The 22,542-nt window shown below is 37.3% G+C and overlaps 1 protein-coding gene, 1 long non-coding RNA gene and 2 pseudogenes across 5 annotated transcripts in view; 2 read left to right on the top strand and 2 right to left on the bottom strand.

Moving 5' to 3' along the window:
* SIK3 (SIK family kinase 3) overlaps positions 1-22,542 on the bottom strand; it is a 212,255-nt gene that overhangs the window by 90,512 nt on the left and 99,201 nt on the right. For all 4 annotated transcript variants that reach the window (XM_032472294.1, XM_032472296.1, XM_032472297.1 and 1 more), the window contains exons 2-3: positions 6,087-6,203; positions 2,792-2,855 (exon numbers count right to left, since the gene is read on the bottom strand). In XM_032472294.1, the coding sequence (XP_032328185.1) occupies positions 2,792-2,855; positions 6,087-6,203 (181 nt within the window). The remainder of the gene's footprint in view (positions 1-2,791; positions 2,856-6,086; positions 6,204-22,542) is intronic.
* Positions 1,751-10,563, top strand: LOC116661085. The gene is made up of 3 exons (XR_004316834.1): positions 1,751-1,828; positions 6,530-6,535; positions 10,553-10,563. It is a non-coding gene; the product is annotated as an uncharacterized LOC116661085 (long non-coding RNA).
* Positions 18,032-18,158, bottom strand: LOC116661217 (annotated as a pseudogene).
* On the top strand, positions 20,786-21,876 carry LOC102507735 (annotated as a pseudogene).

Below are 22,542 nucleotides of genomic sequence, written 5' to 3'. Positions count from 1 at the left end.
AGTTTATTCCCCCATACATAGTGTCAGCTTCCGATATTGTTCCTCGGGGAGGCACAGCCTTGGTATATCCACCATCACCCTCAGACCACTGGATCACCATGGTTTGGGTAAGGCTCTCTTCCTGTCTTTCCTTGACTACGCCCACCTGTTAAAATCCCCAAACTGGCTGGTTGCGCTCTTATTTTCAACAATGCCCTGGAGCATAAATTGGTCTATAAACCATCCACTCAAACTCTGGTTCCTTTGAAGGAACAGTGCCTTTGAAGGATCAGTGTGTATTTTGTTCTGACCTTAAGAAAGCTCGTGATGTCTTCCTCCCTGGTTTTCTCCTGCAAACTAGCTTGTCTGTAGTGTAGCCTGTATCTTGAATCTCCTTTGAAATGCCTTTTACCACAACCTCCACTGTTCTTGTGGATGCCTTCAGGCTTGAACTTCTTCATTTTATGTTGCAAATGAAGTCAGCTCCTTTGGGAAGAAATCAGGAGCTGTCTGTCTTATGGTCAGTTTATCCCTTCGGGCAAATCTCTGAGCCAGGGCTCTGAGCTAGTTGTGGGGACAAGGGCAAAGTTTTCTCTGGGTGATGCTCCCATCTTAGGAGCTGAGCTCACTAGAGAGAAAGGGAACACAGTCTGGAATTCTCTCAGCTTGAAACTCTCTTGAGCTGACCATCCAATTTATAATCCAAGACAAAAGTGTTCTGGGTCCCAGTATTTTCAGCATGCCACACTCATGCCAAGTCAGGGCTGGACAGAAAAAAGAGTCCATCTGCACTCACCCAGGACTTAGCAACAGCAACAGGTAGCTGAGGGCAGGATGAGAAATTCTGATGTCCTGTTCCTCGGGGAAGAAAGTCGTTAGTCTAGCTTAAAGGAGGGGATGGGGGTGGGCACGGCCTGTGTTCTTGGCTATAGTAGTCTTGAGTGGAATCTCTACCTTGCTGAGCTGGCAAGGGGGAAGAAAGAAGCGGTCCTTGCTTCAAAATCACACTCTCCATTTCTTACCAAATTTTCATAGATGTTCTTGAATAAATGTTTCTTCATTTGTTGTTCACCTTTAGTACCATTTCCAGAGATTTTAAATGGCTGGGGTTTGGGGGGTGGGGCGTGGGGAGGTGTGTTAAAATCATTTTCACCAGTTTCACTGGGAGCAAGTCAGAGGAACTTTTTGTGCTAACCTGGCAGAAGTCATCACTCACTTGTCCTTCAACATGGAGGTGAAGGGAGCAAAGTGCTGGGGCTCTGTGTATGCTATCTCACATAATCTTCACAACCGAAATAGACATTACAGATCTGACTTTTATACACCATGAAACCAAGTCTCAGAATCATTTAGTAACTTGCCCCAAGTAAAAAGGCAAATAGGTGGCAAACATGTGATTCAAAACCAGGCCTAACCGCCTCCAAAGCTCATGTTCTTGATTAAGCCGGTCTTTTCATCTCTGATACTGATGCTTTTAAAAACCAGACCTCATGAGACAGTTATATTCCCTGTGCGGGCACAATGATGTCTTTAAGTAGAACATCATCATCTTCCTCCTCCGGGTCTTTAATAATAACACTGTGAGAAGTACTGTTCCGTTTCCTCCTACCTTGAGCTGCATTCCCACAAAGAATCCATGACCAGGGGATTATTACCTTCTTGGTACTTTTGAAATCTGTTTTCCTCAAGAGCAAGGTAGGTCTGATGTGCACTATGCTTGGTTTTTTGATCATTATGAACATTAAGACGACAAGGTCTCTGTCCTTCCGAGATTACCATTGTGCAAAAGCAGATACAAAGCCAACTAAAAGGTTATTAAGAAATGACACCTCCTTTAAAGGAGACTCATGTTTATTTTGAAGATTCTTAGATACAAAATTATCAAAAAGTTTAACGCATCAAAAAATTCATAGTCACAACTGACTAGTCACTAATAAGATTCCTCTTTTAAAAGTGACTTCATGCTTTTAAATATATTTCAAATTAGTAAGTACCAAGATTTCAAAAATTTTAAAAATTCTTACCATTCAGATTTAAACCAACAAAATTAACTAGATAATTCTAAAATATATAGGTTTTATTCTGTATTCACTTGCCAAAAATAAATATGATTTTAAAATAAAAAGACATCATAATCTAGATTTGGAAGTTTAACCTTTATCTTTACTTGACTCCATTTATCACTGTTACCAAAAAAAAGTTTTTGGCCAGTTTTTACCACCTCAAAGTCAGATTTCCCTGTAACAAATTATCCTGCTTACTTCTGATGTTTGTGCTAAGCTAAGTGTTAGAGGCTAAAATAGCTACTGAAGATGAAATCCCCCAAATTACAAGACTCATCAAGGGAACTGTGAACACATGGTACGGAATATAGTTACATATTATATTTAAACAAAGTTTAAAGAATGCATTAGGGTGAGACTGTTTGCTCCAAGTGGCTCTTTGTCACACAACAGAGGCCCACACACTTGTGGGAGTTCTGCCACACGTGGTCACCCCAGTTAGAAGCTGGCAGTAGGAAAGACACTTAGTCGCATGATCAAAAGAATGTTTGTTTTTGAAGATCTTTCATCTCAACTGTCAATACGTGACTGAAATAAACAAAACACCTTTGCTAAGGAAACAAAGATGGTGAAAGGACTTAAATGAGTGAATCAAAAATAATTAAAAATTACTTTGCAGATAGAAAATGACAGCACTGAGGGACAGCATCAAGTGACAGCTGCTCAAGTGACAAAGGCATTGAACAGCTATTTTAGGTTTGCCATAGTGTGTGCAATAGCTGTTTAAAGAATGCAATCAATGTACTTACCAAATATTTCCCCTCCACTAGCATATTCTGTCACCAGATAAATCATCCGTTCTGTCTCCATAACCTGGTGCAAAGGCAGGAAAGTGACAGTGACACAAATGACAGCTTGAGATCATAGGGGGAGAAACTAATGACTCTTCTTTTGTCATTTGAAGTGTTAATAATCCTTACTGCTTAAAGGAGACTTAAAACACTGGGGGGTTGGAAGGGCGACAGAAACAAATGTTATTAAGAAAAAATAGGGAAATAGGTATTCCTCCACATTCTTAAGAGTTAGGAAATATTTACTACTCGAGAGAGACAGTCCTCTGGTTATCCCATGTGGCCTCTGCAATCTCTTAAGCTCCACAAAACTGAGAAGCCAAGAAGCTGCCAAGAACCAAAAAGTTCACATTCAACACTGATCACTTGAAGAACAAAAATGTCCCCCCAAAACTCAACCAAAACAAAACTAATGGAAAACAATAGGACTCATTTAAGAACTGCACAGAAGTCACATATGGCTGTGAGTTTTTTTAATGGAACTGACAACTTTCCTGTCCACTATCCATTTATTCAAAACCGAGAACAATAATATAAATATTCAATACTTCAAGTAATATAAATTACTCATTTCTATTTTATCCTAGTCTCTATTTTGCTACTTTTTTTTTTACTAGTTGTTGTGTGTTGTCAGTCCCTTCTTCCTTTTTATCTTTTTCATTAAATATTTATTGAAGTAGTATATGAGGATATATGTTCATTATAAACATTTAAAATACCTAGTATACAAAAAAAAAAGACCAAAGCTTTTCCTCTTCCCAGCTACCTTCACTTTATTCCCTGGGGAAACACTTTCAATAGCTTATCCTGTATCATTTTAGAGCAGTTCTGTCCTTGAGAAATATAATCTGAGTGTCGGCTATAATTTTAACTTTTCTAGTAGCCACGTTAAGAAAAATAAAAAGAAAAAGGTGAAATCAATTCTAATACTATATTTTATTATCATGAATATTATCATTTCAAAAAGCTTTTAACTGTAAAGTTCTCTAGTGTTCATATTTAAATTAATTAAAATTAAATAAAAGTTAAAACTCAGTTCCTCATTCATTTCAGCCACGTGTTAATACACAGTAACCACGCGTGGCTGGTGGCTATCATAGGAGGCAATACAGTTCTAGACTCCCACTATACTTCACAGTTAATTATTTTGTCAAATTATTCCCTAGCCACTTTGTCTGTGACATCTTTCACACATTAGCACCATACAACAGTATTATGCATTACATTATAATAACAGATCTTTCTCTTCTTTTCCGTGGTTTCATAGTACTCCATTGTATGAGTGCACATTATTTTAATTTTCTAATCTAATAACTATGTCTTTTTCTCTCTTTAATTTTTAAAAACTCTCTATACACTGGTGATACTCATCATTGTTTGTTACATGTATTGCTTCCAAGCTCTCTCCATATGTTGACATAGGTAACAAAAAGTAAGTACCCTAAATATATGCAGGTGTTTAGAAAAAAATAAAAGAGAAAAATAAATGTCATACTGTGTATCTCCTTTGTACCATCAGGCCTTTTACTGACTGTAAATGTTCTCTTATTTTTAAACTTTATAGGAATTCAAAAGCTTTCCTATACAGTTACCTATATTTGGCTCGCTCTATAAATCCAAGGGGACTGAAGCTTTTGGCAAATGACCTGAAAACTACCTTGCTACTATATGAAGACAATCTGACAACCATTCTCACGTTGGTAGCTCAGAATCTCCCATTAACAATACTAGCTGCCAGAGAGCAAAATTAGAGCTTAAAAGAGGGCACTGTTCAAAGTCAGGACTGAAAGTATGGAAATCTTACAGGCTGATGGAAGGTAAGAAAGGTAAACTTGCAGATTTCAGTTGTAAGGTTAATACCTACAAGTTAACTTCTTGAGAAAGGTCAACCTAAAAAGCTCTACAATTATTTAAAGATGATTTATTTTAAAAAGTGAGGTCAAGCAGTGTACTCAGTCTGTCAGGATAGGAAGGAAGCAGAGGCTAGACACCTCTGAGTTTGCAGATACAGGTCTTCAGACAACCCCAGGAAGCTTTCATGGGTTTGCTTCTGGGACGCAATGGAGGTCTGCTTCAACATAATCTAGTCTGATAAATTTCAGCAAGTCTGCTCCTGCTGATTTAATTCAACTCATTATGTGAGCAGCTGATGCCAGAGAAGGGCCCTAAAGCTGGAGCCTTAACCACACACACTAATGTCATGACATGCTTTCTCTCCCATAAAAGTAACAGACTAGGAAAACTTGTTCACTGTGTCTTGGATGTACTCCCTCCACTCTTACACATACACGGTCCCATGTCTGGGCCAGTAACCATTTACTGCAGACTAATATCAGCAAGTGAACGGAGTGGGTGGCCACTTCCTCCAGAACTAGGTGATGGCTGTTCTGGCAGAAAGCACTGAGCAGGGCTGGCCCCATGCAGAGGCAGAACCTGTGGCTGCCAACAAACTGCAATTTGAGAAGCACCCGAAAGCCCCGCCTCTCCCAAAATATCTCTTCTAGCAGCCTGCTAAGGCCAAGTCCTCCTCTACTATCTGGCTTAAAATTCCAGCCTTTAGATTGACTGACTGCTTTTGCAGTAAGGCTAGGGAATCACTTTTGATGATGCATGAAGTATGTATGTTTCCTGGGAAGGTAAGAGAACTAGAATAGAAATCTCTTCCATTACACAGAATCAATCACTTGGTTATCAAAATAATCAAATGCTACCTTGGAAAACTAAGTCTAAGACCCTATTAGAATAGAAAGGAGGTAGGTTCTGACTGATACGAGAAGCCACACTTAAAATATCCTATGCCATCATAATTCATAACATGATCACAGCAATTAGTATTTAAATAATGTTGTAAAAAATTATGTTACATTTATCTCTAGCTTTTCATCTCTCAAAAGTCTCTGCTCCTTTTGGGTTTCCCATTCTGCTTTAGAATTTTGACCTAAATAAATAGGTTCTTAACCTCTAAATAATCTTTTTGTGTAATTCTAAGAATGGCATCCAAATTTTAAAGAACAAACTTAAAAGGCCTATTTGGGCAAGTTAGATTTTACTAGTAAATAGCCGGAAACATAAGTACTGAACGGGGGGTAAAAGGGTGACGAAAATAGTAGGGTGAACATATGAATATAAAACAAAAGAAAGTTGCAGATTTCAACCCAGTTTCACCCACCCACCTTCTCTTCAAAGGCAACCACAGATACAAGTGACCGTTCTGGGCCTTTGTTACCATTTGTTACACCACCAGTGATCCTACCTGGTAAAGCCTGATAATGTGCGGGTGGCAGAGCATCTTCATAATCTGAACTTCTCGGAAAATCTTCTTCAAGTTTTCTTCATCCAGCTGGGTCTTGTCTATGATCTTGATTGCAACCTGACAACAAAACAGAGAAAGGAAATTTACTCCGATGCATTATTAAAAGGAGTTTACGAAGGAAAATTAAATCCACTTTAAAACATACTCCACAAAAGACAGACTGCTGGCATTTTGTTTACAGAACATCAACGAAGAAAATAAATTTACTCTTTTTAAAAAGTTAGGAAATGGATTCCTCGCAAGTTGGTCTCAAAAGAACAGACTCCAAAAGCTAATGGGTCTCCTGCCATTTCTTAAATTGTTCTGCAGTAAGACTCGGTGACAAAACACTTCATTACCCTACAGCTGTGGTTACCGTCTAGGCAAATCACGCTCTGGCGCAGAGAACGGTGCATAGGGCCTCTTATTAAGACAAGAAGCTTATATTGTAAGAACATGATGATTCAGTAAAGGTCCGACCAGAACTTTTACAGGTGCATTTCACATCTCACTGGGTGCTTCTGTAACTCAGTAACAGAAGTAGTGGTAATGGTCGCCGTGGGGGCAGCAGCAGGTACTAAATGCTGAACGTTTACTACGTACCAGGCATAATTCTTAGTGCTCTGCAAGCATGAACAAATTTGAACCTCACAACACCCTAGATTATTATTAACCTTGTATTACAAATATGGAAATTGAGACACATAGAGATTAAGTAATTGCCCAAGATGAAGTTAATTTGGGATAGTATGTAGTAGATCCAGGATTGAAGCCCAGGTTGCTTGGCTTTAGAGTCGAATTCTTCATGATAACACTGTAAGAATTTGAAGATCTTTCTGCATTGTATATACACTACTTAAGCATAAAACATCTTTCTAAGTTTGCTCATTATTCCTTTAAGATACCCGGCAGCATATATATTTAAAAACAGAATGAAAGATGACTTTTTTTAATCTGTTAAATCTAAACTTCCTTATTATTCTTAGTGAAATACGCAAAATATTGGGTTGCCCCAAAATATCTCTGTATCTGTTTCAATTATTCAATTAGTACGTAATCAATTAATATTAGCTGGATGAATGAAGGACTAGGATTAGGCATATTCTAGCCCCTTTCAATTCTTAAAATCCTATGATTCTATACACTGGGTGGGGAAAAGAAAATGTCTACTTATTGAGGGAAAAAAAAACAGGGAAGCAAAAATACCAATACTAAAAAATGTAGCCCAGAGAAATAAAGACTATGAATCACACATGGTAGATGATTCAAATGTATGAACAACTAGCATAAAAGTAACTTTGTTTGGAGCTGTTAGTTCAAATGTTAGAATGAGGACTAATGGGGGAAAGGCACAAGGAGAGAAATTAAAGCACAATTCAGAGTTAAGCCCTGACTAATGTTGGAATGTGATAAAATGAGCTGCGTGTAGCTTGAGCTACAAAGATTAACCAGACGTAGCCTTAACTTCAAGGAGCTCACAATCTAGTAGAGGCAAGACATACATGAAACAGCCAGCAATACGGCACTGGAGATACAATCAATAAAGCCACGTGCAAGGCACAAGAGTAGAACAGAGGATGAAGTGTGACCTTCACCTGGGGGACAATAAGCAGACATAGGCAAAGATTGACAAGACAGAACTTAAGAAGAGACAGAATTGGGATGGGCAGAAAAGAGGGTAGGAAATTTTATGAGGAGAAACAGCAGAATCATTAACAAATCTCACCAACTGATCTTCTAATAAGAAGTCTTGAACCATATGACCCTGACCACTAGCATTTCTACTTCTCCTTTCAGCACTGTGCCAGGTCACATCTAGGACCTCAACTCTGGCAACTGGTCCGGCATCTGTACCTGGTTCTCTAAGAACAGCTCCCAAAACAAACCAAAAAAATCACAGTACACAATATCCTTTTATAGAACAAATATCTGGGCCTTAATAGTAACTAATTATTAATAAAATCTTACACATGAACGGGACACTATAGTTTACAGGATGTTTTCATATATATAAGCTTAGAAACTTACACACATGTACCTAAAGCAGAGCTCCCCAAATGGTGTGCTGGAGGCCATGGTAGGTGACAATGGATCACCTCCAGCTTCAAGGAACCTCAAGTATTTACCCCAAAATACCATCATTTTGAGTGTGCCACGACACACAAAAGGCTGGGAAGCACTCTTAAGGATTTGTCGATCATCCGCTGTCCAAGGACTGGTCCTGAAAGTCCCTTATTCTGTCCATGCTTACTAATGGAAAGCAGAGGAAAAGTAAGGGGGTGGAAGGTGGGGGTGCAGAAGGAGGGCCTTCAAAGCATTCGGCCATATTTTTGCACTTTTTCACCCTCAAGAAAGCACTGGGTCATGATGTAATTGGGAGAGTCATACAGTAGGGCCTCCTGATTCACAATGGACTCATTCTGAATTTCATTTGCATTCTAAGGCAAAACAACTCTCATAAAGATGAAGAGAAAATCAAACTTAATCATCTATGAGAACAACGTTGGCGATGAAAACCTCATGACATATAGTACGCACTGAACAGATATTTTAATTTAATAACAATTATATCTGATTTCACATAAAAGGAACATGGTCCTACATATTGAAACACATTCTTATCTTTTGGGGAAGAATTGCATTAAGTATAATCGTAAAAGTAGATACAGAGAAGTTTTAACAGATAAAAACATTAAATTCCTGTCTACTCTAGAGTGAGATTCAAGATTCAAGAAGACAGAGAGAGGCTTTGCCCAGCAGCTGAATGTGGTGTAAAGCTGTGTGGGCTCCAAGTCTTGGAACTGTCCTGTAACACGTAACCTTGAGCAAGTTATTTAATTTTTCTATGACTGATCTATAAAATGCAGGCAACAATAGAAGCTACTTTAAAGGTTGCTGGGGATCAACTAAACTAATGCAAGCAACCTACTCAGTATAATGCTGGGCAAGTAACGTACATTAATTACAGGTACTGCTATTGTTATTATTTTGTTTTGTTTTTTCTGGAATCAAGCCTTAGATGTTAGGCATTCTTTGGCAAGGATTAGATTTGCTTCACTAAGTGGCATAATCCTGGATCTGAAACACATCAACTCCCTTCTCAAGGGGCAAGTTGGGAGGCCTAGAAGCTAAAGAGCTAACAATTTGTGGGCAGCATTCAGAACAGGCTGCTTCCAGCTGATGTAGGAAGAATATGGAAAGAATGGAGCTGGGAAGAAAATGCATTCCATTCAGCAAAGTCACAGTGAGCCACAGGATGGAACCCACAACAAGACCAGACAGAGAGTGGTCTGCTTCCTCAAGGCAGGCCAGGCCCCCTTCCGTCCACAGTAAATAGCTAACACCAGGGAGGAGGCCACAGCGCATACTTGGACACGTTCCTGATAGGACCACTTAACATAGGACCACTTAATGGAGAAGGAAAGTCCTCAAGCTTAGCTCCTACCTTAGCTGCAAACTGGGAAGTGGAGGTTTTCTAAAAAGTTGAAAAATACCGATAGAAAGAAACTACAAGTCAGATAGCAGGTTGTTGACAAGCAGGTACGATTATTTTCAGAAAAGCTGAAGAGATCATTAAGCATGCATTTCCACGGCTACAGGTTATTGGAGGCTATGTAATAAGGTTTTAACTGAAAGTGGTACATACCAGTTGATTAAAAAAATAAAATGTATCCATAACAAAAGGTAAACTGGCAGGTAAGAAGATGATAAACTCTCAAAGAATGTTTTTAGATTGGTGCTAAAAATCTATGAATCACATACTTGCACTTACATACAAAAAGTATAACAAGTAAGGAAGGACACTTGTAACACATTACCAACAGAGCATATATTTCTTAAATTTGCTGGCTCTACATAGAATCCTTTTATCCTGCAAAGGAGCCTGATCTTGCAAACCGACACTAGTATTAATTAAAACATGGCACTGTGTCAAATATGTTGTTAGACAGATACAGATTGTGTAAGTCCTTAAGAATTTCCTTACCCAAGATATTTCCATTCAATACATTTCTTTTTTAATAGGCATGTGGTACTAAGAAAAGTTAAATTCAGGTGGTGTCAAATTTAAAGCCATAGCTCTTTATTCATTCTAGAAAGGAAAAATAGCTATTTTCCCCTGTTAGTTCTTGTTTCTAATCACAGTTTCTTTAACTCTTACCTCATTTTTGCAAATGCAGTAATGCTCTTAGGGAATGAAATGGAAGAAAACAGTGTCTTCCTCACAACAGACAATAATTCACTTGCATATCCTGATAGTATATTCATTGGCAAGATAAGGTAACAATAAAAACAAACCAAGCCAAGGAAAGGTTCAAAATGAAGATCAAAATAAATCACCTTTCCTCCTCATCCCTCAGAAATAAGTAGGTCTCTTCTTCAGGGATATGCTGTGACAAATGGACAGTTTTTTAAAAGGAACTGCTTAGGAAGAACACACAAAGACCACAGGTGCTAAAATTCCTCCAAAAAGCGAAAGAGCGCTCCCCTAAACTAGTATGCAGACGCATGGATAATAACTTCACAGAATACAGTAAACAGACTGAATGCTTTTAAGAAGGGAAGAGAAAACATTATGACAGTGTGGAGAAAGGTTTATTTTGAGAAAAGTTTATTTTGTTAAAAAAAAAAAGTATATTCTTTTAAGGAAATAAGTCTATTTCTCATTGAAACGCACTAGCATTTAGGCAGGTATCCAACTTTTCGCCATTGGGAATTATTTTCAATGGGGTTGTTTTTACATTAACTTCTGTAGCTAAGTTTTTATTCTCTTATTTATATGACAAAGCTTATCTAGTACTCTAGATTATTCTCAGCTCAGATGTAGAATCATCTTATGGCCTAGAACCGTGCTGTCCAATACAGTAGGCACCAGCCACATGTGACTATTATGCATTTGAAATGTGGCTAGTTCAAAATTGATATGCTATACATGAAAATATACACCAGATTTCAAAGGCTTAATATTAAAAAGAGAATATAAACCATCTCTTTGATAATTTTTTATATTGAGTACACGGAGAAAGAATATTCTGGATAGACTAAGCTAAATAAAATATATTATTAAAACTAATTTCAATGAAAAGTCAACCTACAGAATGGGGGAAATATTTGCAAATCACATATCTAATATGTGTAATAAGGAGTTAAAAATCCAAAATATAGAAGGAATTCATGCAATTCAGAAAAAAAATCCAGTTTTAAAATGAGCAAAGGATCTAAATGGACATTTTTCCAAAGAAGACATACAAATGGCCAATAGGTACATAAAAGGTGCTAATCACTAATCATCAGGGAAATGCAAATCAAAACCACAATAAGATACCACTTCCTGCCTGTTAGGGTGTCTGTTATCAAAAACACAAAAGATAACAAATGCTGGCAAGGAAACAGAGAAAAGGGGACCATTGCATACCACTGGTGGGAAAGTAAACTGGTACAGCTACTATGAAAACAGTACGGAGGCTCCTCAAGAAATAAAAAATAAAACTACTATATGATCCAGCAATCCCACTTCTGGGTATATATCCAAAAGAAACAAAATCATTATCTCAAAGAGGTTATCTACACCGTGATGCTCACTGCAGCATTATTCACAACAGCCAAGGTACGGAAATAACCCAAGTGTCTGTCGATAGATGAATGGATAAAGAAGTGTGGTGTATATATACCATGGCAGAATATTAAAATTTTCTTCTTTTTTGAAGAAAATTGTGTCATTTGCAATAAATGGATGAACCTGGAGGACATTATGCTAAGTGAAATAAGCCAGACAGAGAAAGACAAATACCACATTACCGCATTGCATGGTATCACTTACATGTGAAACCTAAAAAAAAAAAAAAAAAGAAAGAGAAAGCCAAACTCATAGAAATGGAAAGTAGAAAAGTGGTTGCCATGGGCTGGGGTAGGGGGTGGGTGGGACAGAGAACAGGGAGAAGTTGACAAAATGGAACAAACTTTCAGTTAAAAATGAATAAGGTCTGAGGATCTAATCTCAAAATACGGTGACTACAGTTGATAACACTATATTGTACAATTAAAATTTGCTAGAAGAGTAAAACGTAAATGTTCTTACCAAAAAGACAAATACGTCAGGTAGAAGATATGTTAATTAACTCAATGGGATGAATCCTTTCACCATGTATACCTATATCAAAACATCACAATGTACACTTGAAATATCTTTCAGTTCTATTCGTCAGTTACACCTCAATAAAGCTGGGGGGGGATAACGAATTTCACCTGTTTCTTTTTACTTTTTAAAATATGACTACTAGAAAATGTTTAACTATATACACAGCCCTCATTTTACTGGACAGCACTGGTCTAGATGATGCCAATACCAGATAAAGCAGGTATTCCATGAAAATGACTTCCGAAATATTTGACCTAATATTGAGAACCGCCAGTCACCTATCTCGAAGAAACTTGGCAGGCTGCAAGGCACTCAATGCTCAAACACTGCTTTTCGGGAGAATCTTAAATAAGGTTTGAAAAGTTGCATTCCAAGAACTCAATTTAATTCCAGTAAAAAATGTTTATTGAACAACTGATTGGCTTAAGGCAGTGCCTTCAAGCAGCTTGCTGGCAGCTACTCTCAACAGGGGTGCTGTGAGAGAATTAAGATTTATACTCTTGCAATAGCAGTTCTCAAATATTTTGGTCTCAGGATTCCTTCTCTTAAAAATTATTGAGAACTTTCAAAAAAGTTTTGTTTCATGGGTAATATCTATCAATATTTACTTAGAAATTGGGTTAAAATTAAAATCAGAGATTAAAACAGAACATTTTAAAACATAAGAATACTCTCAGCACATTTCATTAGCCATCAGAGTAACTGTATCATCAAACATCATCTTTGGAAATCTCCACTGTATAACTGTGAGAGAATGAGACTGAAAAATGAATATTTATGAAAACGACTTGGACCTCGGGGACTCACTGAAAGTCTTGGAGACTCTAGACTCTAGTGGATCAAACTTTGAGAACAGCTGCCCTAAGGCATCATTCACTGTATGTAATGAATTCAACTTCTCTCCCATGTATCAAGAATAGTACCACCTTTGGGAAAACTGACAAACTAGTCACTCAAATTTTTTTTCTCTGTAGGACTTAATTCTTTCTATAAGGCTTATTCAGTCCCCATTGAGATGGCTTCTAGAAAAGGAATGTAAATGCCTTTGCAATCAGCCTTGATGAAAAGGTTTTCTCTTTAAAGCCTACTAGAAAAGAGAATTGTCATCAGGAAACAGGTTTAAAGGAACCCCAAACCAACACAAACTACACAAACTAGACTATAAGGCTCAACCTGACAGGCACTATACGGCCATGATTAAAGATGTACCGCATGGCCACAGTCAGGATGCAGGAGGGCCATTTTCTTGAGAAGAACTTGATGTTTGCCCTGGAACCAATCAAGGAGTCCATATTTTAGTTGGTAACAAGTCAGTCAAATCAAGTACTAAAAGGCAAAGCAAAAAACATGCCCTTTTGGAAAGAACCAGTTACTCCATCCATTTTACACACCAATTACAACTGTTTCTGGGGAATATGCAGCTGTCAAGCCTTTGGAGTGACTGAGATACTAGGATTCTAGCCAACTTCAGACAGGAGGACTCAACATGACCACCAAATATAAGGGTCAGTTGGGTCTCAATGAACCCCAAAGGAATTACAGTTGACCCTTGAACAATGCAGGTTTGAACTGCTCGGGCCCACTTATACACGGATTTTTTTCAATTGTATACTGCATGGTCCATGGTTGGTGGAACCCGTGGACATGGAGGAACAACAGATGTGGGGGGCCAACTGCCAAGTCATACTGCAGATTAATCCCAGGGTTGTTCAAGAGTCAACTGTAGGTTAAAATATCTAGCAGGTCTTTAGGTGACTTTTATTTTTCTATACTTCTCTGTTTGGGCTGTACTGAATAGTGAAAATCAAAGAATTCATGCATGTACAATATCTGCAGGATAGAGAATTGAGAGCTTACTGAAGTGAAAAAATACACTATGAAACATGCGTTAGTCTTGGAAGCATTTCTAAGGTGGAACATGTATATTGCACATAATTAATAAACTGGAAATTTTCTGGTGATCATTTGGAATTCAAGGCATAGAAGGGGAATTTTTAAGGCAAAAAGAAAATGATTTCTCAGTTCCAACAGCTCCCATCTGATTAACATTTACCCTCTCAGAAAACAGAAGTCCTAGGAGTGTCTCTAACACAACAGGCAACTCTCTCAGCCTGACTGACATTGTTATTGTTGTTATTTTGACACTTACATGGTATAAACAATATTCTGTATGCTCCATAGAACATTAAATCAACTCCTGGCCTATAGGTTTACCACTTAAATGAACTGAACAAAAAGATAATTGGGGGGAGGTTGGGTGGGGAGGAGAGGAGGAGAGAGGAGGACAGAGCTGGACAGTAACCATGAAGGTAAGGCAAGAATTATTTACCAAATGTCAGTACCCATCCCATTTTCGAGTATTTATTTTGGAATGACCAGATCTCAGAAGTCCAAGAGGGAGAAGGAGAATGGAACTGATGGCTTAATTGTAAGGGCGCTCTTTAAAAGGATGCCCTGAAGCCATTAAAGGAAAAGCAGGAAAGAGCGAACGGCCCAAGGAGGATTGGAGGGCAAACAAGAGCTTTGAAAAGAGAGGAGGGAATGGGCAGAAAAGCTTTGAGAAATGGGAAAGAAAAGGGTAAGTGTTAAATGGCTTGACAAGAAAGTTTTAAAAGTTTAAACTGGCTACAGGAATCTAAGAAACATAGCAATTGTTACAGAAGGTTTTGAAATAAAAGAAAAACATGGGGCAGCAGCTAATCCAAGGGAAAATTTAAAGTTATGGTTATAAATAAATAAATAAATAAATAAATAAATAAATAAATAAATAACCAACCAACCTCAGTGAGCTTTCTGTCCTACTCTCCCACTTTTACCAGGAAAAAAATGTTTAAAATTAAAAAATAAAGTTATGGTGGGAAATTAAGCTATGAAGGATGAAATTTTAGTACTGGAGAAGAAATATGTGACATGTGGGTAAAGGACTTGGCAATGGCCTGGACTCTGAGGTTAGAAGGAAGCAGAAAGCTGAATGAATTTCAAGATGAGTTTTCTTAATGAAGCACACGCTACTCTCTCCTGAAGTGCCAGCTCATAGGTAAAAATAACACCGACTCACAGAACGATTGTGCTCTTCCCAAGAACGGCATTTGTCAAGGAGCCTGTGTACTGTCAGGCACATTTAGATGTAGCACCTAGAACATTCAAAGCTTTTCTAAAGCACCAGCTAGAAAGAGAGCTAAACTCAACTGGAACAGCGTAACTTTTTTAAACTTCCCCAATGGAGATTGAGTACATTGAGCATCTTGCTAACCCTACAATGGTAGTGTTGTTCCTGGTGAACAAAGTCAGCAACAGTTCATATTTTATTATTTTAACTTATATTAGTATGTCCCCAAGGCCCAATAACAAAGCCTGAGGTAGCAGAATTTGAGTGAACCAAGGGAACACAATAACAGTTGAAAAACTATTTTAAATTACTCATCTCTTTCCATCTCCCAATTACTTGGTAACAAAGACTAAGGGAACATAGGAAGAAGTCTCCATTGTCAGATAGCATCTTACCTTCCCTATTTCTGAAACTCTTACTTGTCATGCATCCTCAGATGCAGGTTCCATGAGCTAACTGTTTGTCAAGATGTACATCTTTGTCAAACCAAGCATCTCTATTCTGAATGATTATAACACTGGGCTGTCCTGCCTTGCAGCAGTCTTGAGTTAAAGAGCCAGCTTCCCTGTGCCCACCATGAACACTGCAGCAAGCACCTTCTGAGGGATTTTCCTAACACCAGCTGTAAACCATCAGTGGCAAAAAATGGGGATATTTTGTGTGATGGCTTTTTGCATTTATTCCCGCTTCAATGAGTTCCTTATACTGAGTAGTCATCACATTTTTCAAATCACAGATTTTATTTCCATAATGAATGTTTGTTTCATGCGACATTTAAGTAATTTAAATCACTCCCTTGGATAATCTAATGGTAAATATTACTTAATTCTGAAATTTCTGACATTTATTTTAAAGGCAGGATGGGGACTACTGATAAACAACAGTGCCACAGAGAAAAATGAAAAATGGTTTCATTAAAATAGAACTCATTAGTATATGGATTATTATTATATATATTATATATTATCACATATGTCAACATTATTATATCCACATTAAATGTAAAAACACAACTACATGAAGTATGTACTTAATATAACAGAGTTAACATTTAATAAGATTGTTTTTCCTTTCCCTTAGCAGGATTACATGCAACCTAAATTCTGACCTTCTATAATAGTTCTAAACTGACATTATAGTATAAGTCTAGAATTCTGAAAAGCTACTAAAGTACCATCAAGAATTTTACTTTTAAATGTTATCATAACTATGTATTAACTGACTACAATTTTGAATATAGTTAGTAACAGTGAGTTTTTTTTAAATAATTATAAGCATCCATAATTTAAGCAAAAACTAACCTACTCCACTGTTTATTGGGCCCTCTCTTGATCTTATGACAATATTGGGGTTTTTTTTATGACAATATTATTTTTAAGTAAATTGATGTGGCCCTTAATTCACTGCCAAAGAGACCCACAAGAATCTCTAGGCACAGACTTTTTTCAGAGATCACATTGGCATTCTTTGAAAAAGTCAAAGAAAATGCCTCCAATAAGCCAAATGTGCTTTTCTGAGTGTAAAACGGCACAGGATAAAGAGCTCTATGTAGGAAAGACAAAAACTGACACATACAGTAGCACAATCTTTTTCCCTCTGAACAAAAACTCATAGAAACTATAACATGTAAGATGGGGTCGTGGGGGGAACCAAATCTACTTTAGTTAACTTGGGCAAAAGACTCAGAGACAGACAAAACTTTTGAGAGCCCTAGGGCTCTGGGAACAATCTGGAAATCACCGGAGCAGCAAAAAGAGCACGGGACTGAGAGTTGAGATCTAGAGTTCAATTCCCAACTCCGTCTCTAAGAATGTTTGTGACCATGGGCAAATCACTTCGCCCCTGCAGTCCTCAAGGTCCTCATCTATTAAATGAAGTGTGCCTGTAAGTGACCTGAAAGCAGAGTTATCAAGACATGGTCTCACTGTGTCAATTTCTAATTAGAACTCTGACAGAGTGGTTTTGCTCCTATTAAATTTTTATTTTTTTAAGTTCTAAGGTTCATTCACATAAAATAAATCAAAATCATTAGTTAGACAGTTCTCAATTTTGAACTAACTGGCTTCTTTCACTGAGCATAATGTTTTCATGGGGTGTCCATGGTGTAGCAAGTATCAACACTTCATTACTTTTTACTGCTGCATAATATTTCATTGTACAGATATACTACATTTTAATTACCCATTCATCAGTTGATGGCCATCTGTTTCCACATTTTGACTATGAAGAATAATGCTGCTATGAACATTCACGCAAGATTTTTGCGTTGATGTGTTTTCATTTCTTTTGGATTTATACCTACAAGTGGAATCTTGGGTCATATGGTAACTCCACATATAATTTTTGTTGTTGAAATTTTAAGGAAACAACAAAGAGGCTACATCATTTTACATTCCCACTAGCAATGCAAGAGAAGATTCTAATTTCTCTACATCAAATACTTGTTATTGTCCAACCTTTTTATTACTGCCATCCTAATGGGTATGAAGTGAATCTCACTGTGGTTCTAATTCTCATTTTCCTAATGACTAATGATGTTGAGCATCTTTTTTTGTCTTTAGTGGCCAGCTGTAAATGTTCTTTGTTCATTTTTAAATTAGACTGTCTTTTTATTATTGAGTTGGGAAGAGTTCTTTATATATTCTGAATACAAATCCCCTATCAGATATATGATTTTTAGAAAATATTTTCTCCCATTCTGTGGTTTGTCTCACTATTTTTTTTCAGTTAGCAATAACTGTGCCTCGGATAAACCTCATTGCCTATGATACTGCCACTGCAGAAAGCTTTTTGGATGGTATTGCTTGCAGCATCAAAAGTTTTTAATTTTGATGTAGTCTGATTTATCTGGTGTTTTGTTTTGTTTGTTTGTTTGTTTTTTGTCCTTTGTGCTTTTGGTAACATATCTAAGAAACCATTGCCTAACTCCAGATCACAAAGATTTACTCCTGTGTTTTCTTCTAAGAGTTCTATAGTTTTAGCTCTTATATCTATGAGCCATTTTGAGTTAATTTCTGTGTATGGTGTAAAGCCAGGGGTCCAACTTTACTCTTTTGTATGTGGATATCCAGTTGTCCTGGCACCATTTGTTGAAAAAAACTATTCTTTCTCCATTTAATTGTCTTGGCACTGTTGTCAAGTCAAATGACCATAAATGTAAGAGTTATTTCTGAACTCCTGAATCCACTTCATTGAGCTATAAGTCTGTGCTCATGCACACTGTCTTGTCTCCTGGTTCTTGGTATTCCAGATATTAATATTCACGTTACTGTTAAGGTTGGTGTTTACTACACAAAACAATGGATTTAGTAAAGTCTTAAGCACCCAATACAGGACCTAGGACCCAGGACCCAGAATCCAGAACCCAAAACCCAGCTGGGACTTAGCAACTATTAATGAACCAAATCAAAAAGATTTTTGGTTGTGGCTTAGGGGGAACTTTTAAAAAATCATTTAAATAAAAGTCAATGTATAAGCAAATGTTAAAAACTAGGGTGAAAATAAACTACCAACTTAGCAAAATAACAACAGAAAAATAGAACTAAGACAGAATCGGAATAACAGTTACCAGGCAACGACAACAATAACTAAATGGGAGGATTAGTCCAAACTTTTATTCTAATTGATTCATTCATTAACATGTGTGTCTGTTTAAATCCTAACTACTTCTTTTTAAAAAGAAAAATAGGACTGAGATGTTTACAGAATCAAATATACAAAATAAGGCAATTAAAAATAAAAACAAATCAATAGACTCCTTCATCCTTATTTTCTCAAAGCTATATTGCCCTTGGGAAACGGCCAAACATTTCCAGATCAGGAGATGTGCAAAAGATTCATTAGCAAGCATCAAGGCCATTAGTTTACAAGCAACATAAAATATATGAGACAGGGACAAACTGTGTTAGACTCTTCAAAGAAGAAAGGATATAGGAAGTTCGGGCCCTCACCACCCCAAATCTCTGCTTTTTAACCAAAAAAGGATGAAGAAAAGTGAAGATTTCTTTGTCCTCTGGTTCTTCTAAAGTAGGTCAGCTCTGTGTGTAATTACTGGGTTTCACATTCCTTCAGAAAAGGAAGAGATGTCAATGCATGAAGATTTTTTAAAACAGCAGACTCAGGCTAGGGCAAGAGGCAAAAGAGGGCCTCTGCTGCTCACCAAAGAACCAGACTAAGACTCAGTCTCTTGTTTTTAACAACAGTAAGTCAATTTTAAGACAGGTAGGACAGGAGGCCTAATTGCTCATTCCAAAGCTACAAACACTGAACTTGAACTTGTGGATAAATCCTCCTAGTTTCGTCTTCTTCCTAGACATGCTCCCTGCTTGGCAAGGCTGACATAAACCTTGAAAAATAAATTCAAAATATATTTACCAGAGGATTTCATATGCAAGGACACCTACCAAAAAATTAATTAAGAACTAATATTTGCAATACCAAAATTCTTTCCCTAGAAAAAGGATCACTGTGGGGTTCTTTTTAATAATATGCTCAGAGAAATTTTTATTGTGAAACATTGTCACACACAAACCATAGTACCTGATGTGCTTTTCCATTCCAGCCCCTTCCCCTAAATAACCACTATCCTAAAATTTATATTATCATCCCTTTGCTATTCTTTACAATTTTACCATGTATGTCTCACCAAGCAACCTATTATTTAGATTTGCCTGTTTTCAAACTTTATGTAAAGAGGACCATACTTACTATTTTAACTGCCCTTTTTTTGACGCTTATTATAATATTCCTCCACAAAGATGCGTGCAGTGGTACCTAATTCACTTTATGCTAAACAGTCATCCTTTTTATGAATACACCGGCTTTCCTTATTGCTTTACAGTTGCTGGACAGTTAAGTTGTTTGCATTTTTAGCTGTTACGAACAGTATTTTAAATATTCTTATATGTGTCTCCTAAACCATGGGTGCAAGTTTCACTAGGGTATATATTTAGGAATCAGTAAGTAAAGCCAAATTGTTTTCCAAAATGGTTGCATCCAACAGTAGGACCGTTCCCACTGCTCCATATCATCTCCAACAACTGTTATTTCTAATTTTTCCCAGCTGGTGGGGGCAAACAGTTCCTTGCTGCTTTAATTTGCATTTCCTTGGTTAATAAAAAGGTTGAGGATCTTTTTATAGGGTCACGAATCATTTATTTCTGCCTCTGTGAAATAAACGTATTTGTAACTTTCCTATTTCCTTTTTTTATTTTTTTTTTAATTTGAAGAGTTCTATACTCTGGATAAACTTTGTCAGTACATCTTCTCAAGTAGTGGCTTATTTTTTCACTCTCGTCTTTTTTTGAAACTAAAATTTTTTATTGAACTATAACATATACACAGAAACATGACCACATTTTAAGTGTAACCCACATACTCAAAAGCCATTTGGCCCCTTTGACTCTGAGCAGCACCATGGTGGTCAGCAAGAACAACCACCTTACAAAAGGAAGCAAAACAGAAGCCAAGACGTTAAGTGGTTAATCCATTTTCTAAGAAAGATTGGTATGATGTGACAGCACCAGCTATGTTCAATATAAGATATATCAGGAAAACACTCATCACAAGAACTCAAGGAATGAAAATCACACCTGATGGCTTCAAGGGTCATGTTTTTGAAGTGAACCTTGCTGATCTGCAGAATGATGAAGTTGCAGCTAGAGAATTCAAGCTAATTACTGAAGATGTTCAAGCCAAAAACTGCCTGACTGATTTCCATGGCATAGATCTTACCAATAACAAAATGTGCTCCATGGTCAAAAATGGCAGACCATGATTGAAGCACATGTTGATGTCAAGCCTCTGGATGGTTACCTGTTTCGTCTATTCTGTGCTGGTTTTACTAAAGAACACAATAATCAGATTCAGAAGACCTCTTATATTCAGCATCAATAGGTCTGCCAAATTCGGAAGATAATGGTGGAAATCACGACCCAAGTGGTGCAGAAAAATGACTTGGAAGAGGTGGTCAGTAAGCTGATTCCACAGAGCATTGGAAAAGACCCAGAAAAGGCTTGTCAGTTATTTATCCACTCAGTGATGTGTTTGTTAGAGAAGTAAAAGTGCTGAAGCAGCCCAAGTTTGAATTGGGAAAACTCACAGAGCTTCATGGTGAAGGCAGTAGTTTTGGAAATGCTACTGGGGTGGGACAGGTACTTAAGTTGAATGAGCTTGGTGGATATGAGCCACAAGTCCAAGAAGCTGTTTAAAATTCAGACTTTTAATAGCAACAAATTTAAAAAATCCTATTTGTGGGAAAAGAAAAAGCAATTTGAGATTCTCAGTAATTTTTAAGAATGTAAGGGGTTCTAATATCAAAAGGTTTGAGAATTGCTAAGTCAAACATGTGGTATCTTCTCATCTCCATGGCACCAAATCTCGTATGTCCCCTCTCTTCTTTCTCTGTACTAAATTCTGGGAATTTTCTTCAGATCTATCTTCTACTTCACTCTTGAACTCTATCTAATCTGTATCACCTTTCCATTGTGTTTTTCATTTGTTTCTTATTTCTAGAAGTTCTACTGAGGTTGAGCTCTTCTTTCACATCTTCCTCATCAATTGAGTCTCTTCATTGTATATCTTTAAATCCCCTCTTTCATTTCTTTAAACATCTACAGTCTTTACACGACAAATGATTACTGTGATGTTTTAGTTATCTAACACTGTGTGACAAACCACCCCAGAACTCTGTGGATTAAAACAACAACAATCATTTATTTTGCTCAATAACTGGAATCTCTCTAGGGCTCAGAAAGGACAGTTTGTCTCTGTTCTATGTGGCATCACCTAGCATGATTTGACAGGAAGTTGGAGGATCCACTTTCCAGATGGCTCCTTACAAGGCTGGTAAGTTAGTTTTGGTTGGCTGGTTGCAGCTTAGCTGGTGCCATGGACATGAGGCCTCAGTTCCTCTCCAAATGGGTCTCTCCATGGACTGCATGGGCTTCTTCACAGCATGGTGTTGGGTTCCAAGAATGAGCATCCCAAGAGAATAAGGAAGAAATGTGTGGCATTTTTATGACTTTGCATCAGAATTCACACACTATCAACTTCTGCTGTATTCTTTTGATCACAGAAGTCAGAAAGGCCTGGCTAGGTTCAACGGAATGAGACAGGCTCTATTTCTTTTGGGGGGTTGTCTTTTTGTTGTTTGTTTGTTTGTTTCCAGATTC

Source organism: Camelus ferus, chromosome 33 (genome assembly GCF_009834535.1).
Source record: "Camelus ferus isolate YT-003-E chromosome 33, BCGSAC_Cfer_1.0, whole genome shotgun sequence".
Lineage (NCBI taxonomy): Eukaryota > Metazoa > Chordata > Mammalia > Artiodactyla > Camelidae > Camelus > Camelus ferus.
The sequence above is the reverse complement of the archived record's forward strand: the minus strand, read 5'-3'. Positions and strand labels throughout refer to the sequence as shown.